Raw genomic sequence first — 18,411 nt, 5'->3', positions numbered from 1 at the left:
ATTGAACATCGTTGATACATCGTTCGATGTGGAAACACTGATGTGCCTGATAACCTACAACACGAAATCATTCAACTGCAAAGTGATGATGAACTGAAAGCTAGGTACAATAACCTCCCACTGCTTGAGTTCTATAAACGTTACATAAGCAATGATGAATTTGTCACTTTGAGGAGACATGCATTGAAATATGCATCTGTGTTCGGAACAACTTACTGCTGCGAGCAGTTCTTTTCAAAACTTACCATTGCAAAGAGTTGACTGCACTCCAGACATCGACGCAAACCTGGAAAAGCAGTTGCGAGTAGCAACATCATCAATACCAGCTAACATCACACGCCTCACCAAAGAGAAGTAGTTCCAGCCATTAGAGATGAGTTAATTAAACGTTTGACCAAATATAGCAGGCTAATTTTTAAGTTGATAATTTTGTATGGCCCGCAAATGATTTATAAATATCCAAATGGCCCTTGGCAGAAAAAAGGTTCCCCACCCCTGATCTATGTGAAGAGTAAAAAAAAAAACTGACTATTTTAAAATCTGTTTTTTTTTTTTTTTTTTTTTTTTTTTTGTTATCAGGTAACATGAAAGTTGTTTTCAACCAGCACAATCTAGTCGCTCCCTCCTCCACCTCAACTAACTCTTCTTTTCCAGACAATTCTAAACCATAAAATGACAACTATGCATGTGGCTACTCAATGCATTAGGGAATTTGCAGAAAAAAAAGTCAGTGACTACAATTAAAATCAACACTAGGATCAGTATAAAAACTAAATAATACACAACAGAACCACAAAAACCAGGAGTCCAAGACTATATAAAGATGTTTTAAGGCAGTAGTAGAAAGCACTATCATATGAACTTAACAAATATACATTCATTTCAGTATAAAAACACACTAACATTATCATTTTCTTTTTATGTTCAAATAAAGGGTCAGTTCTAAAAACAGCCAAGGATTTTCATCTGCACCTGCAAAATTCAACTGGTTCTCACTGTAACTGCAGTGAGCCTCCACAGGTCAAAAATGAAGACAAAATATTTCTGTTAAGCTTGTGTGCTATTTACTGATGACTGTTTTAATATAACTGTATAACTTTCTTTAATTTTTCTGATTTCCCTCCTAAGTCCAGTTTAGTACATCAATGTCATGAGGAAAGGGCAATGAAAGTATGGGATTCCCTTGTGGATGCAAGTATGATGGGACTTGATGGGCACTGGGCCACTTCAGTAGCCGTGGTCCATAAAGAAATCTGGAAATGGCTATATTTAAGCTGGCAAAGATTTCATCAATGAAAGTGGTGGTGGATAAGTTCCTCAGAAGAACAAACCAGCAGCAAAGTAGGTATCACAAGTGATGAGAATCCCAGGATTATTCTATGATGAAATTTGCAAATTGCATATACACATCTTCCACGGAACCCAACATAAATCATTCCAAGAGCACCATTGGCAGTACACTCAAAGGAAAAGTGAGATACAGATCAGGTTAGGACACCCACCCACTGTGACCTCCTCTGATTCAAACTGCAGTAAAGAGGCTAGGATTACTTCCTGAAGTCAGTTACAAGAATGATGAGAACTGGATCTGGGTTCCAAAGATATAATATTGTCATTTTAAAGATAACAAACATTAGATTATGCACAGCACACATGGAATATGTTTATTATTATTAAAGTAACTTCCATGGAGTCAGCAGACTAATCATGGGAGGCCATCTTAACTAGCATCATGTCCACCATTCTGAACAAGAAATGGAAGAAATGAACATCAACATACTCAGAATACATTAGACTAAGTCATAGGTTCCCAAACTTTTTCGGGCCACCGCCCACTTTGCAAGGCATAAAGTTTGTAATGCCCCCTATTATATTGTAACGCCTCCCCCATTGATCGTGTAAGACGGGCATAAGATTAATTAAAATGCAATATTTAAATTTTAAATGATTATCTAATCGCAAAATCACGAAAATAATTAATTTCTTCTATAAAGAGCCACCGACCCCTAGACCTCCCCCAAATGCTTCTGATCCCGCTATAGCCCCCCCCCCCCAGAAGGCTTCAGCATCCACTAGGGGAGGTACCGCCCACTTTGGGAACCCATGGGCTAGGTGGACAGGATTCGGAGAGATAAAGACGGGTACATACATTTTATGATATCAACAAATGAAAATTCAACTCTGAACAAATGTGTGGGAAGGATTAACTTGTTGATTAATTTTGATTAATTTTAAAGGTATAGATGAGAACACAGACTAATAAGAAAATAACTATTTATTAACTTATTGCTGATATTTCACTGGTATTCTATCCCGCATCTTCAGAGCACAAAAAGTTTGTCACAGTGAAACAACTACAATCCAGTATAACAATGAGATTAGTCTGAACATACAACACAAAGAGTAAAGTCCCGATTAGGCACCACCTATGTTGGGGAAGAAAAAAAAAAAAAACAGAGAGAAAACTGTTTCAAGGCTTCTGTTGATTCCAGGAACAACCTCTCTCTGACTTATAAAAGTTTCTGTGCAGCACTTTTGTTGTTTTTCCCCAATCGATCTTGTGTGTAGAGATATCTAAAGCAAGGTCTGCTAGACTTGACTTGCCATAGCGATAGTGCAAGATGTATTTTTTATGTTCACTGAGACGGATGTCCACAGTTCTTCCTGTCTGTCCGTAGTAAGCCCGATCACACGAACAGGGCACTTCAAAGACTCCTGGGCGTGATAAAGGAGAGATTCTGTCCTTCGGTGAATGGATGAGAGTCTCCATGGTCCAGAACTGATTTCTACTCTTTTCATGCAGCAGAATTTAAGTAGAAACAGATGATGATATCTGACATGTTGACATCAAGAGATGTTTTATCTGAATTATCCTATTTATAAAGGAAGATGAGATATAAATTTGATCAAGACAGGCACCAATATCTTGATTCATGTACATGTAAGACTGGGAAGTCTCATCAGTGGATCCATACCCATGAAGACACCAAAGTTAAATCAATGCACAAGTCATATATTTTCCATATCTAAGTATTAAAACAGTGTATCAAGAGCATTATTAAATATATTGGATCAGAGATAGTTGTAGAAAGTTTTTCTATTTGGTTACAAAGTATATTATACTTAACAAGAAATTATATTCATGTTTTAATGCTTTATCCAAACATAAGCAAACAAGGTTTGCCTGTAAAATATCTTCAGGACTAATCTAATGACTATTCTTTCCTATGCACAGTTTTTCTGCTGATGCCAGTATACTCATTCCTCTTCCTCATTTAAAGGAATACAGTAATGCTCAAATGATCCAGGCTTTAAGATCTATAACAAACATCTTAAATACTAATATCCTCATCATTCTGTGGAACAAGGGCAATCCAGTGAATTTGAAGATTGGGAATAAAAAATGAAATAAAGTTTTGAATACATGGCAAATGAGAAGAGAGAGAACAAAGGGCCATCTTTAGAAATGGAGTAAGGGTTTTCACTACACTTGAAGCATTTTCTGCTTGGAGAGTAATGAAAAAAACTGGAATGAGTTACCAAAGACAATCTGAATTAACTGGTAGTGAATAAGTTTAAGAAGTGGTGTAAGCACATATAATTTCCATGGAAATGCTTGAATAATAATATTATTACTATTTATTATCCAAAGACTTATCTAGGAGGTCCTTTTGTCATACACACACACAGCTCATCATATCTTGCCTTAAACAGATTCAAATTCTCTGCAAGCACCACACTCTCAGACAAAGCATTCCAATCATCCACAACTCTGCATGCAAAACACCTGCTTCTCATTTCCTTGTTCACACCCTCCTTATACAGACTCCATGGATGACCTCTTGTTCTCCTCTGATCTCTCACCATTTTATAAAAAAAAAACCTCTTCAACACTGATCCTATAACAACCCCTTACCAACTTGTACATCTCTATCACCATCTTCTTCCTATCCACTAGACTGTAAATTGCATCTTCTCAACTTTCCTCATATTCAATATTCTAGATATGATCTGTGCACAGCAGTCCATATGTGGTCTAATTAAGACCTTATACAATGGAACAAGAATTTCCTTACTTCTACAAGTCAGTGTCCTCTGCATCATTGCCAGGATTTGTTGTGCTGTCACAATTTTGGCCATGTGTTCTCTAAATTTTAGGTCCTTATCTACCATCACTCCAAGATCTCTTATTTCCTCCACCTCCAATAATACATACTCACCAAGAGTAAATTCTGCATCCCATCTTTGTTTCCCAAATTTTAAAACCAGATATTTTGCAATATTGAACTGGAAACCCCGCTCCCATGCCAATATACTCAGTCTATTCAAGCCTTCTTATAAGGCCACAACATCTGCTTTATTCCTCGTAGTTCTTCCCAACTTTGCATCATCTACAAACAGCTGAATATCCCCATTCAAATCTTCACCAATATCATTAACATACAGGATAAACAACAATGGCCCTAAAACAGACCTCTGATGAACACCATTAGCGACTTTCCTCTTCCAGGATATTGCTCTCTTATACACAACTTGCTAACATCTATCAGATAGCCAATCTCAAATCTAATGCACTAATCTAATATCCAATCCTGTTTGCTCCAGTTTGACTGTCAGCTTATCATGCGATAATTAATCAAAAGCCTTTGCAAAATCCATCTCTTTTTTCCAATGAAGCCATCACCTTATTGTAATAAGTAAGTAGATTACTAAAACATGACCTACCTTTAGCAAATCCATGCTGTCCATCAAAGATAATACCACTGTTGTCAACCCAATTCTGGATCCTGGTTCTCACCAGCCTGTCCAACACTTTAACCACAACAACTGATACACAGATAGGCCTATGCTTTGAAGCTTGAGTTCTGTCACCTCCCTTATGAAGTGGTACAATCTTGACTTCCTTCCACTCCTTTGGAACTTCACCCAATGCAAGACTCATATTAAGCAAATATGTCAAGGCAGATGCCTTGACATATTTGCCTTGGTACATTCCTTCAAAATACATGGTGATATATTATCAAGTCCAACAGCCTTATTAACATCAAGTTTTCTCAATTCCCCATATATCTTGCTCACTTACAGTCAGTCTCTCCTCCCCATCATCAACTGCTCTCAAACTCTTCATGATGTCACATTCACAAGAATGAAAGACCTTTATGAACTGCTCGTTAAATATGTCAACTCTGCAAAAGGTTGTTCTTATACTATTTTCTCCAATCAATGCCATCCTTCCATAATCATTCTTCCCTGCCCCACCCAAGTCTACATATCGAAAGAACTCCCTAGAATTTTCTTTTTTGGATTCATTAGCTAAGTGCTGCTCATACTGCCATCCTTCCATAATCATTCTCCCCCCCCCCCCCCCACCCACAGTCTACATATCTAATTTTTTTTTTGGATTCATTAGCTAACTGCTGCTCATACTTCACTTTTGCTACTCTTACCAATCAAAAGTTAACAGGCAACTCATCCTCTTTGCCTGTTTTGTAATCCTCATGGAACTGATTATTACCACTCCTCTTATGTTGCCTCCACAATGCATTTTTCCTCTGTATTGCACGTTTAATCAATTAATTCATTCATTTCCACCTTATCTACCTTATTTAACCTTCTGACCATTGGAATTACTTCTACTAGATAGTTCATAATATCACCCGAGCAGCACTGATTTCCTTTCCCTAAAGAATGAGAAGTTGGCTACACCTGCAAGTTGTCTCCTGAGTTTCTCATAATCACCAGCCATGTAGTTCCACATATACCCTTTCCTCACACCTGGCAACCACCCAGGTAATCACTTCATGATCACTTTCACCAACCGGGGAGTTGATTTGACACTTCATTTATAATGACATCCTCTGATGAGATGATCAAATCTAAGACCCTCAATATTAATATTTACTGTTTAAAAGAATCTTGCCTGTTTCAGTTATCTTTATCTTAACATGACTTATGTCAATATAGTATTTCTAAAATTCCTCAGCTAGCTTTACTTCTTTTACAGCAATGCTTCATCTTCTATTCTACTGAGACTGTTACAGCAAGCAAACTTTCACTTTGTGCCCTGGTTCCCTGTTGTCAGGGAATAGCAGAAGAAACAACCTCACATAACTGGGCTTTGCAACAGCCAGCATAGCATAATAAATGATTATATCATCTGTTTAAAAACAGGAATGTAAATAGGGTAGGTATGTGAGTAAATTTATAAACATTTCATAGGCAACTTCAGCATGAAATGAACAGAAATGGTGAAAGATCAGAATAATGAAGAGAGTGTCATAAAAAAAAATAATGCACTTGCATGAAATTCATCAGAGGGCAAAAATGAGTATCAACAATTACAGAAACATCAAGGTTTGTAAGGTAAGAATACAAGAGAAGAAGAGCAAGAGAAAGTCTTTTATGGTGATTCTATGATAAGAGGTATGCATAATGACAGCATGACTAAATTTTGTTTCTCTGGTGTGAAAAATAAATAATATTAGTGAAGAATGTAAGGATGCAAAGAGGTTCTAAGGACTCCATAGAGTAGTTCATCATAATAATAATAATATTTAAAATCGCCTCCATAGTGCAATTAGGAGAACGATGGTATGTTATGCCCTTTGATTGGAAAAGGCCTAAGTTTGATTCTTGTTGTGACGAGAATCTCTATATGGGTTTCTTCAATTTTCAATTGAAAGTGAGTTAGCCAATCTCATATGGAGGGAGCAGGGTTTATTCCTCCTGGAAACTCAGGTTTTTCATCCCGCATACAGACAAATTGGCCTTGAGAACACACGTCATTTACAGACAAAAATGCTAGTGGTGGTGGGCAGTAGATGGCATTGGTGTAGATGATGGTAGTTGCAGTTGCTGTTGCTGGTGGATTAAGTGGGGGAGACAGCATTGTAGAGTAGATAAAATCCAGAGATGAGACTTTGGACTCCTTGGAGGTGTCACGTAATAATAATAATAATTTCCCATGATGATTTCTTTCATTTCTTCAATTTCTTTTGTTCTATTTAGTGGAATTTCTTTTTTTATTTTTCCTGACATTTCTTTAGTGTTATTTTTTCCTGCGATTTATTTTATCTCTTTCAATTTCTTTTCTTTTCTTTCTGGCAATTTCAATTTCATTTGTTCTGTTTCTTTGCTATGTTTTTCAAGATTTCTTTTGTTATTTTCCATGATTTCCTTTATTTTCTCACAATTTCTTTTGTCCTATTTCTAGTGATTTCCTTTGTTCAGTTTCCAGCAATTTTCTTTGTGATATTTCTTGAGACTTGTTATGGTTATTTCCAATGATTTCCTTCGTTCTGTTCCCTGAGATTTCTTTGATGTGGGAATGGAGTGGAGGAATTAGTATTTTTAGCCTTAATTCACTATAACAAACCTTGCATTAAAACAAACTACATTTCTGGTACACAGGAGTCCAGTATAGCAACTGTCTACTGTACATATTCATTATTCCATCTTAGATTCTCTCTGAAATCTTTTTTGTCATCCCAGGTGGTTGCAATCTACATTTTAAGGAATTACTGATATACAGTGGAACTTCAGTTGTCAAACTCCTCTAAACTCGAATAAATCGGTTCCCAACATATTTTCCAAACCAAAAATGCACCAGTTTCCGAACAGAATCTCAGTTCCTGAACAGGCACCCACGTGATCCCTGGGCTGAGATTTACAGCAGGAAAGCGTCACTTATGCTGCAGCCTCCTCTCAATCCAGACACCTGCTTGAATTTGCAGTGCCTTTTCTTGATTTTCTTTGTGTTTTGCTGACAGTTTATTTTTCACTTAGACTATAATAAGTTTAGTTTAATCCTTTATCCAAGTGTGAGAAAACAAAGTTTGCGCCTGAAAACATCTTCAGGACTGGGGTAAGGTAGTACAACACCGGGAAACTCGTTGCAAAGGTGGAGAAATCTCTTATCACTCCTATCTCAGTATCTCCCATAATGCAAAGCACATCTCCTTGCAGATATGTGTAATGCCATGCATTAAGGCAAGGGCCACTTCCCTTGCTGACGAGACCTCAATGAAGATCGAAACCGGTATGGGTAGTGGCTCTTGCCTTAATGCATAGCATTACACATATCTGCAAGGAGATGTGCTTTTCATTATGGGAGATACTGAGATAGGAGTGATGAGAGCTTTCTCCACCTTTGCAACGAGTTGCCTGGTATTGTAATACCTTACCCCAGTTGAAGATACTTTCAGGCGCAAACTTTGTTTGCTCACACTTGGATAAAGGATTGAACTAAACTTATTATAGTCTAACCAAGTGAAAAATAAACTCTCAACATCTTTCTCAGAATCTGGAGTAATTTAATAATAAGGTTGTACACCCTTTGGCAACAACTCCTATTGGTTGGGATGACCTCTCATTGCTTCTGCCTTGGTGTCTCCACTGCTGGGCCTGGCTCCCACTGACGAGACCTCAATAAAGGTCGAAACCAGTATGGGTAGTGGCCCTTGCCTTAATGCATAGCATTACACATATCCGCAAGGAGATATGTTTTGCATTATCGGATATACCGAGATAAGAGTGATGAGAGCTTTCTCCACCTTTGCAACGAGTTGCCTGGTATTGTAATACCTTACCCCAGTTGAAGATACTTTCAGGCGCAAACTTTGTTTGCTCACACTTGGATAAAGGATTGAACTAAACTTATTGTGTTTTGCTGTTTTTTTTATAAATTATTATTAAATAAGCCACCATGGGACTGAAGAAGGATAGCGATAGCAGCAAAGCAAAAAGAAAAGGTATTAGAACCACGATAGAGGTGAAAAGAGAAATCTTATCCATACATGAAAATGATGTTCGTGTCTTCTATGTAGTTCAGTATGGTGATATCAATGATCTGTACAATACTCAAAAATAAAGAGGCGATCAAGGGAGCTGATGTGTTGTAAAAGGAGTTAAAGTTCTTACTAAACAAAGATCTCAGATGATTGAAGAAGTGGAAACATTGTTGCTGATTTGGATAAATGAGAAACAGTTAGCTTGGCTAACCAGGCAATTTTTTATTCAGTGAATCCATGAAATCTTTGCCCTTCAAAATAAAAATTTGCCATTAAAATGGCATCTTGTAATAGACAATGCTCCTGCTCACCTTCCAGGCTTGGAGGACAAGTTGGTGGAGGAGTTTGATTTTATCACAGTGAAGTTCCTATCCCCTAACGACTCCTTTAATCCAGCCCATGGACCAGCAGATCATTTCGAACTTTAAGAAACTCTACACCATAGCACTGTTTCAAAGATGTTTTGAAGTGACCTCTGACACAGAATTAACACTCAGAGAATTCTGGAAAAATCATTTCAATATCCTCCATTGCTTGATATTCTTGACAAAGCCAGGGTGCAAGTGACTTACAGGACCATAAACTCGGCCTGGAGGAAATTGTGGCCAGACTGTGTAGCAGACAGAGACATTCAGGGCTTTGAGGCTGAGTATGTTGCTATTGTCAATGATGTTGTGTCTCTGGGAAAAGCATGGGCTTGGAAATTGGCAATGCTGATATGGAGGACCACAGGAATGAGCTCACCATGGAAGAACTAGAACACCTTCAGAAGGAGAAGCAAAAGATGGTGATTGAAGAAATGTCTTCAGAGAGAGGAAGGAAAGGAGGATTCATAGTTCTTTGATCAAAGAAATTTGTGTGAAATGGGGTGAGGTGCAAAGTTTTGTGGAAAGAGATCACCCTTTTTCATCTATATTTTATCTATTTATTGTGTTTATTCTTTTTATGTAAGATTTTATGCATTTTCATTATTTTTTATATGATTTTATGCATGAAGTACTACTGTAAAGGTTTAAATAAGCAATCATCTGGGGTTCGGGAACAGATTATTCCATTTTACATTAATTCTTATGGGAAAATGGTTTCAGTTTTCAAAAAAAAAAAATCGCTTTCCGAACAGCCTTTAGGAATGAATTATGTTCGACAACCGAGGTTCCACTGTAATTAATTTACAACTTTATGCAACATTATATGAAGTTATAAACTGTTAAATTATAGCATTTCTTTCTGTCACCCATCCCCAATTAAACTGATGTATTTTTTAATGATTCACTCACTTTTTCTGATGCTTAGTTTTATACTGTTTTATGCTATGGGAAAATGAAAAGGGAAAGGAAATAATAACTATTAGTATTCTAGATAAATTATATTTTACATTATGTTTTTATTCTCATAATCAGTTATATGTCAATTTATGCATAAAAATAAATCGTAATACATAATCAACTGACACAAAATTTATAAAATTCCAATGAAATATAAACAGTATAACATACAATCAAAGGGTTCCTTAACTGTTTATCCAAACTCCATAGTTTATTTGATATTAAATACTATTATCACTGTACTATGAAAATCAGTCTGAAGAGTGTTACACCCTGATACCTTCACTATGTGGAGTTTTCAGTTATCATGGTGTAACATGAAGAGAAAATAAAATAAAACCCCTGTATAAGAGCTAATACATAAATTACTTAAAGAAAGAAAAATATACTTGCATCAAAGTAAAATATATAGCAAAAAGTGTTTGTTGAACTAAATAATAAAAGAAGGAATATATTACAGTTGTGATAAAACAAAAAAAAAATTAGCTAAGTAAAACAGAAAAGATTAGTCATAAGGAATTGTATGTGAGAGGCTAGAGATTAAAATATTAAGTAAATTCTTAGAAAATTTGGAAGGGAAATTAATTTAGAGGCTAGCAAAAGAAAAACAATAGACTATCGCTCAGGGTCAATTCCCGGATTAAGACATCATCATGTGTGAGTCGCATGCTCGCCGACCTCAGGATGTTTGGCAAAAAAACGCCACCCTAATTGGTCGGTGAAGCCGAATCCAGTAAGGGGTGGAGAAAAGAAATTAAAGAAGGTGCCAGTAGGGTCAAGGTATAAAAGGGTTAGAACCCCCCCACCACCACACACACGCGAGGCTTTTTTTTTCCAGATAGTTTCTTCACGAGCTCCTTCATATAGGTTTTCATGCGGTTTTCCTGAGTGGTGGGGTTGGAGTTATAACTCCATCTGACACAACAAGGGAACAAGTAGTGAGTAGTGAGTGGGATTTCGATTCCGTATTTCCTATGGTAAGAAACGAGGAATGCCATTTAGCTAAAGGAAAGAAGGTATTATATATGTGTTTCATCATCCAGTGACAACTACGAAAAAAGGAAATCTGTAAAGAAGTCGGTGTCCATGTGGTGAGTTTCACAGCCATGGTACAGATGATTCTAAAGTGTGTTCTTAATTTAAGTACGAAAAGTAAAGATCGCATAAGCACAGTTTAATGCCAAAAGAACTTAGGAGTGACTGATTATAGGAGACATCATACCAGGATAGTTCAATTGGAAAAAGGTAGAGGCCAATATAGAAAACTAGAGAGAAAAAGGTACTGTAAAAATCTCATGTTAACTGAAAATCGTCTGTAATTGTAATCATTATTCTATTACTGAACTGTTGAAGAGACTAAGGAAATTTATACTAGGACTACATGACTGATTATATTTAATGAAAGTATGCTTGTTAATATTATATAAGTAATTATGTGTCCTGAGATTTATGCATGTGTATTGTAACTTATAGGAAAGTTTTAAATATCAAAGTTATGTGTTAACACAGTAAAAGGATAATTAATCTACATACTTTTAGATAGTTAAATAGAGTGAGTTGATCACTTATGTCCAAGTGCTACAGCATATAGCATATTTAGACTAATATAGGGTTAACTAATGTGTTAATTAGATCTGTTAATTATACATATGATTAACAAATTATGATTAACTCATACAATCATATGTATAATTATACATGTTAATTATACATATGATTGTATGAGTGGAATTTGTTATGGCGGCATGATCGCAATACCCATATAGGATCATAGCCAAATTACATGTGATAAGCTAATGCTATTTTGTAAATGTTTTCTTAGTACTGAATTGAATTATATTAGAAATTGAATTGTACCATACTAATGAGTTTAATAAACCTTTGTTCATTGATAAAACAGTTGCCTGAAATTGCTGCCCAATGCACCACTTGAAAACGTACGAACCTAATCACACGGGAGTGGAGAATATTTAAATGAGTAACGAGATAAAGTGTCACGACTGCAATATTGTTTCACATTCAGACATATTTTAGTAATTGCTCCTTATTTTTGTATTTAATATCTCAAACTAAATGTCCCAAAAGGCGCAGTATAATATAAATATTAGGGACACTAAGGGGAGAAATAGCTTAAATATTTGTATTTTGGGGTGATATCTCATACATAGATAAAAGTTGAATATAGATAAGCAGAATTTCACTAGATAGAAGAATAATCATAAACTGGGATACAACAAGAGTACTATGAAAATCAGAAAATCAGTCTGATAAAAAATTATAAATTTTCTAAACATATTGTACTATTGATTAATGTTTAATAACCTTGAAATTAGAATTAAATACTTCAATTTAAATACTTCAATACTTCAAGTTAAATAATTCAAGAAATGAATTATTTAACTTGATTCCAAAACTAACAATAAAGAACACTGCAGAAGGATACATTCTGGGACAGATACCACTGTAAAGAAAAGAAATGTTATTAAAATACAATTATAAAGAAATTCAAAATGTTATACTTAAAGCAACCTCAATACTATTATTATAATTATAGTCCACAGATAAGTTCACCAGAAGCTTCAAGAATGCAAGCTTATAATTACAACTCAACAGTGATCAATTTAAAGGGGGGGAAAATCAATATAAAGAAAACATATAATAATGAAGTTGCAATAAACAGTTTATTGTAACTTTAGCATCGTAATACACAATATCTATTATACCCCAATAACATACAGTATCTATTACACTTCTCCTTGAACCCACTGACAAACTTCTCAAAATGTACTTTGGCAATCAATTCCACTCATTCACCATGCTCTAAGCAAAAAAAAATCTAGTCCTCAGACCCTTGCTAATCTATAATTTGTATGTAAATATCATTGGAAAGCGCTTAAATGATGATAATATACAGCTGTTTGCAGATGATGTCAAGTTGGGGAGAGTTATGAGAGGTAGAGCAGATGTTGTAGCTTTGCAAGAAGACTTGAATAGATTGTCTGAATGGGTGAGCATGTGTAGGGATATCAATTTAATGTGCAAAGTGTAAGGTTATAAAATTTGGAAAGCAAAGATGGGATGCAAAGTATAGGATTGGTAAAAATATCTTAGAGGAGGGGGAGTAAATGAAAGATTTTGGGGATGATGGTGAATAGAGATTTGAAATTTCATGGACATTTTGCTAAAATTGTGAGGACAGAGAAAGATGCACAGAACAGTGACAATTAGAAGTAAATATACTATGGTTTCATTGTACAAGGCTTTGATCAGGCCACATATGGATTACTGTGCACAGATTTGGTCACCTGATTTTCAAAAGAATGATAAAATGTTGGAGAGAGTTCAGAGATGATTCACTAAGCTGGTTTCTGGAATGGAAAATGAGGAGAGATTGAGATAATGCAAATTACAGACCCTAGTGAATAGAAGGGAGAGAGGGGGGGGGGAAATATGATCAAGACCTATAAGTAATTGGGTAATTACCAGATTAATGTGGATGAGATTTTTCATAACAGGGAGAACTAGAAATCCCAGGAAGCTGTATAAGGTGGGTGTGAGCAAGGGGGGGGAGCGAGGAGTAGATTTTTTTTCATGACGAGTGGTGGGTGATTGGAATGCATTGCCTGAGAGTGTGGTGGCGAGTGCAAGGACAGTGAATGCATTTAAGTCAAGGTAAGATGAGCTGTACATGTGATAGTGGGATTTCCTGAGATGAGTCTCTCAACTCCATGGAGGTCTGTTGATTATGATGATAATAAATGAGTGCAAAAAAGTAAATAATAAAAAAAATGCTTTAGTGCAATATTCATAAAAAATAAAGTGAATATACTCATAATGTGTATATATATAATGTACATGTCTATGTAATATAAAGAGCATATGAAAAAATATAAAGAAATTAATTACCACAAAATTAATTTTATTCAAACATAACTGTAAATTACTATTATTATTATATATATATATATATATATATATATTAAATCATAATTTTACTGACTAGAAACACTGAGATAAGGCAAGATAAAAACTTTAATTATTAAAGTTTTAATTAATCATTATAGCAAAATCGAAGCCATAACACTGAAACTTGTATTCATGTATCTATGTTCTTGTTTATTTTTTATAATATAATAAATTATATTTTACAATCGTAAAATTCATTTTACGATTAATTTTGCAATCATATTTAATTCTCGTTGATTTTTTGGTGATTGATGATAAAAAGCTTATAATTTATCCATAAATATTTCAAAATGATTATTTCTTTAATGTTTTTTTATCGAATCATCTAATGCTAAGTGTAAATGATGAGTGCAATGCCAAATCACAACGTTGGGAAATTTTTGTAGAAGTTTGATTACAACACCTGATTTGTTTCCTAACATTACACTAGCTTTATCAGAACAAAATGCAATGAAATGATTTTTTATATAGCTATCAGAAAATCCATATGAATTTAAAGTAGCAATAATAGTAGCATGTATACATTCCATGGTGGTATTTTCTAGTTCTACAAGATTATTAAATAAGATGAACAAGGGGCTCGCAAATTTGAGAAAAATTTAACAAAGGGCTCGTGTGAGCCCCTTATTTCCACATGTCAGTGTTATCTGCATCATTTCCATAATCTTCTGTGTTGTCCTCACAATTTTAGCAAATTGTCTGTGAACAAGATGTTATCCATGATCACAATTTAAGATCATTCCAATGTCATTTATATACGAAATAAACAATAATGACCCCAAAGCGTACCCCTGGGACACACCACTAGTGACTTTCCTCTACTAGGATATCATCCTCCCCCCACCCCACCCAAACACAACTTGCTGATACCTATCTAAGAGACAATCTCCAATCCAATGCACTAATCTACCATCCAACCCCCATTTGTTCCAATTTAACTACTAGCGTGTCATGTGGCAATTAATTGAAGGCCTTTGCAAAATCTAAATATAAGACTGTACACACATCCTCTTATCCATTTTAACTTATTATAACAAGATATTTGTCACGTTATTATGATAAGCATATTGCTAAGACACGATCTTCCTTTTGCCAACCCATGTGGTCCATTAAAGAGAATTGTGTTGCTGTCAATCCAGTTCTGAATTGTCCTCACTAGCTTCTTCGACACGTTGACCAGAACTCCAGCCAAGTATACTGGCCTATAATTTGAAGCCCTAGTCTTATCATCCCCTTTATAAAGCAGAACAATTTTGCCCTCTTTCCATTCCTTTGGAACTTGGACCAATCTAAGACTCGTGTTAAAAAAGTTAAAACTGTTGTTAACTCCCTGGAACATTCGCTCAAGACATGGGGTGATATACCATCATCCCATGGCCTTGGTGACATCAAATTTACTGAATTCATCACATACTTTCTGCTCACTCACCATCAGTGGTTCCTCCTCCAATGAAAAGGATGAAATACTTCATAATGAACTGCCCATTAAACACCTCTACTATATCCTCCTCAGTGTTCATCATTCTCCCATTATCACTAATCAACATCATCCTCCCATAATCATTCTCCTTTCTACCGACCACATATCGAAAAAACTCCCTAGGATATCGTTTAGCCTCATTTGCTAACTGCTGCTCATATTGCACTTTTGTTATCCTTACCAAGTGAGTCAGCTGCCATGCTTGCTCTTTGTACTCATCACGTAACTAATTATTGCCACTGATCTTGTGCAGCCATCAGAATGAACTGTTCTTCAAGACTGCATACCTCACCTCTTCAGCCATCCATTTTACACCTACTTTATTTGATCTCCTGACCTCTGGAATACACTCAGTCACTGCCTCTGCCAGATACTTCCTGAGTAGAGACCAAGTAGCATTGATTTCCTTCCCATCCAATTCCTCATTCCATAATATCACTGCAAGTGGCTGCCTGAGATTTTCATAGTCACCCACCTTATAGTTCCACACAAAAGTCCTAATATGGCTGGCCACTACCCAATTGATTACTTCATGGTCATATTAAAACTGGAGAAAGATTTGACACTTCATCTACAATAATATCCTGTGATGAGATAATCAAATCAAAGAGCTCGATCCATGTGCAGCCTCTATTATGTGTACATACTCCTTAAGATAGCTGCCCCCTCAAAACTCAAGAAATGCATTCTCTTTGGTTCCAGACACTGTCTCTTCATTCCAGTCTATATTATTATAATTGAAATCATCCATAGTGATCACCCTTTTCTTATTAGACAGACCAATTTGCCTAAACATTTCATCCTGTCCACCTCCACTTCATACCATCTTGTCACTACTTGCTCCTTGTATGTCCACCCTAGATGAGTACAACTCTTATGCCATCATCAATAGCACACCTACTTTTTTTTTGCTTTATCTGTCTTCACAAAAGACATGTCCCTCCATCTATTCCTATTGGAATGTGATCCTCATTCAACCATTTCTCACTTATTCCAACAATTTTTGAACGAATGAACTCTATCAATGCAACAATTTCATTCTCGTTTTGAATTCTAGCATTTTTTAAACAAACACACTACCTCATTTATGTTTCTATAACAAGGTCCCAATGACCCCACATCTTGGATATGACTCCTCAACCACCACCCCCATCTATTTCTCTCTATCATCACTCGTATTACACCCCTCCCAGACCTAAATGTCACCCCACATTCTTGACTATCTTAATCCTTTCTTGTACACTCACATATCTACTCCTGCTGAAACCATCATCTACACTTCTCATACAGTGTCTCTTTTGCTTGTGTACTCCTCTTATTCAATGCTTCAATCACCTTACTCATTCTACCCCCCCCTCCAGGAAAACAAATCTTGTGCGCCTTTCCCTCACAACACCTCTAATCATCGAATCCCCATACAGTGCTACTCTCAAATCATTCTTTCAAATCTTTTGTGCCATTCTTCCTCACATTTCCATGCAAATCCATAACTCTCTTAAGTCCATTCCTTATACATTTAATTTCTAGCTTCATCTTTACCAACTCCACTTTCATCTCTTGCAATTACTTTCTCACTGCTATTTATGCCAATAAAATTTTCACTCCCTTGCATTTCCACTGTCTTACTACTCACTACCACTAACTCACAGCCATTTATGCATGCTACCTTACCACTCAATGTTGCTAACTCATCACCACTTTCATCTGCTGTCTTACCATTACACTCCTCCCATGTTATGTTTCAATCAACCATACCATCAACTCTGCTTACTCCTGTATCTGCATCCACAATCTTTTGCCTGCTACCATTCACATGCCACTTGCATTTCACACTGATCTATGTCTTATCACCATTTTACTCACCCAAAAAACAAAGAAATTTAATAAATACAAAACTTTAACTAATTGAAACACCACCTAACGATCACAGCTATCATGCAACAATGTTTAAATAATTTGCACTATATTAAATGTTTTAACTGTAATTAACTTAACTGAAATTTAACCATAATTAACTATACTACATTAATTGTATTAATCATTTGAACTGTAATGGACAAAACAATGCTAGTCTTATGCTGGAATTGATCTTAAACTAACTGTTGCTAAAATCTTTGGTAAATTAATGCAAACCATACTTAGGGGAATGCTTCAATGCTGCTACAGCTCCAAAAATCATTTCTGCAACTTGTGATACAAAATTGATGACGGAAAATCTCACGTAAAAAGATTTTTTAATAGCATAATTTTTGCCTGTGTGTCACAGGCATTATAATATTAAAAAAAATTTTTCTTTTTACGAGAGATTTTCCGTCATTAATTTTGTATTTATATGTCTACTCACGGTATTCCCTTACTAAGAGCAACTTGTGATAACTTCTGTATAGGGCTAATTTTTTTTTTTTTCTTATCTGATCCTGCCTGAAAGGGTATCCCAAGAAGTCTACTAGTCTTCACTTGCCATAATGATGATAGTGAATGTATATGTTCCAAAGTGAATATTAACTGACCTTTCTGTCTGTTCATGGATCAAATATGTGATGTGGAGATTATATATATATATATATATATTTATTTAGTACTTCAGTTATCTTTTCAGAAGTACACTTCTAAAAAGTTTTGTATTGATGTTTCAGGAACATTTTCCTGGTTTGTAGGGCTTGTAACTGTTGGTTAAAAATGTGCGATGAAAGAAGTTGAGTTCAATGGTAAGAGATGTGTCACCTTAACAAAACAATTCAAGTTTCATGAGTTAGTGTTCTGAGAATACCATATTACTGGGCTAGATGATGGTGTGCTTTTTTTATGTATCTTCCAGGTGTGTTTGACTTTCTATAAACAGAAAAAGATA

General features: G+C 35.6%; 1 protein-coding gene across 1 annotated transcript in view; it reads right to left on the bottom strand.

Moving 5' to 3' along the window:
- Mau2 (Mau2 sister chromatid cohesion factor) overlaps positions 1-18,411 on the bottom strand; it is a 299,360-nt gene that overhangs the window by 260,549 nt on the left and 20,400 nt on the right. The window contains exon 2 of the mRNA XM_090401244.1: positions 12,558-12,575. Within this exon, the coding sequence (XP_090257370.1) occupies positions 12,558-12,575 (18 nt within the window). The remainder of the gene's footprint in view (positions 1-12,557; positions 12,576-18,411) is intronic.

The sequence above is a fragment of the Typopeltis vanoorti genome, chromosome 12 (genome assembly GCF_054136105.1).
Source record: "Typopeltis vanoorti isolate ZY-2024b chromosome 12, IOZ_Tvanoo_1.0, whole genome shotgun sequence".
Lineage (NCBI taxonomy): Eukaryota > Metazoa > Arthropoda > Arachnida > Uropygi > Thelyphonidae > Typopeltis > Typopeltis vanoorti.
The sequence above is the reverse complement of the archived record's forward strand: the minus strand, read 5'-3'. Positions and strand labels throughout refer to the sequence as shown.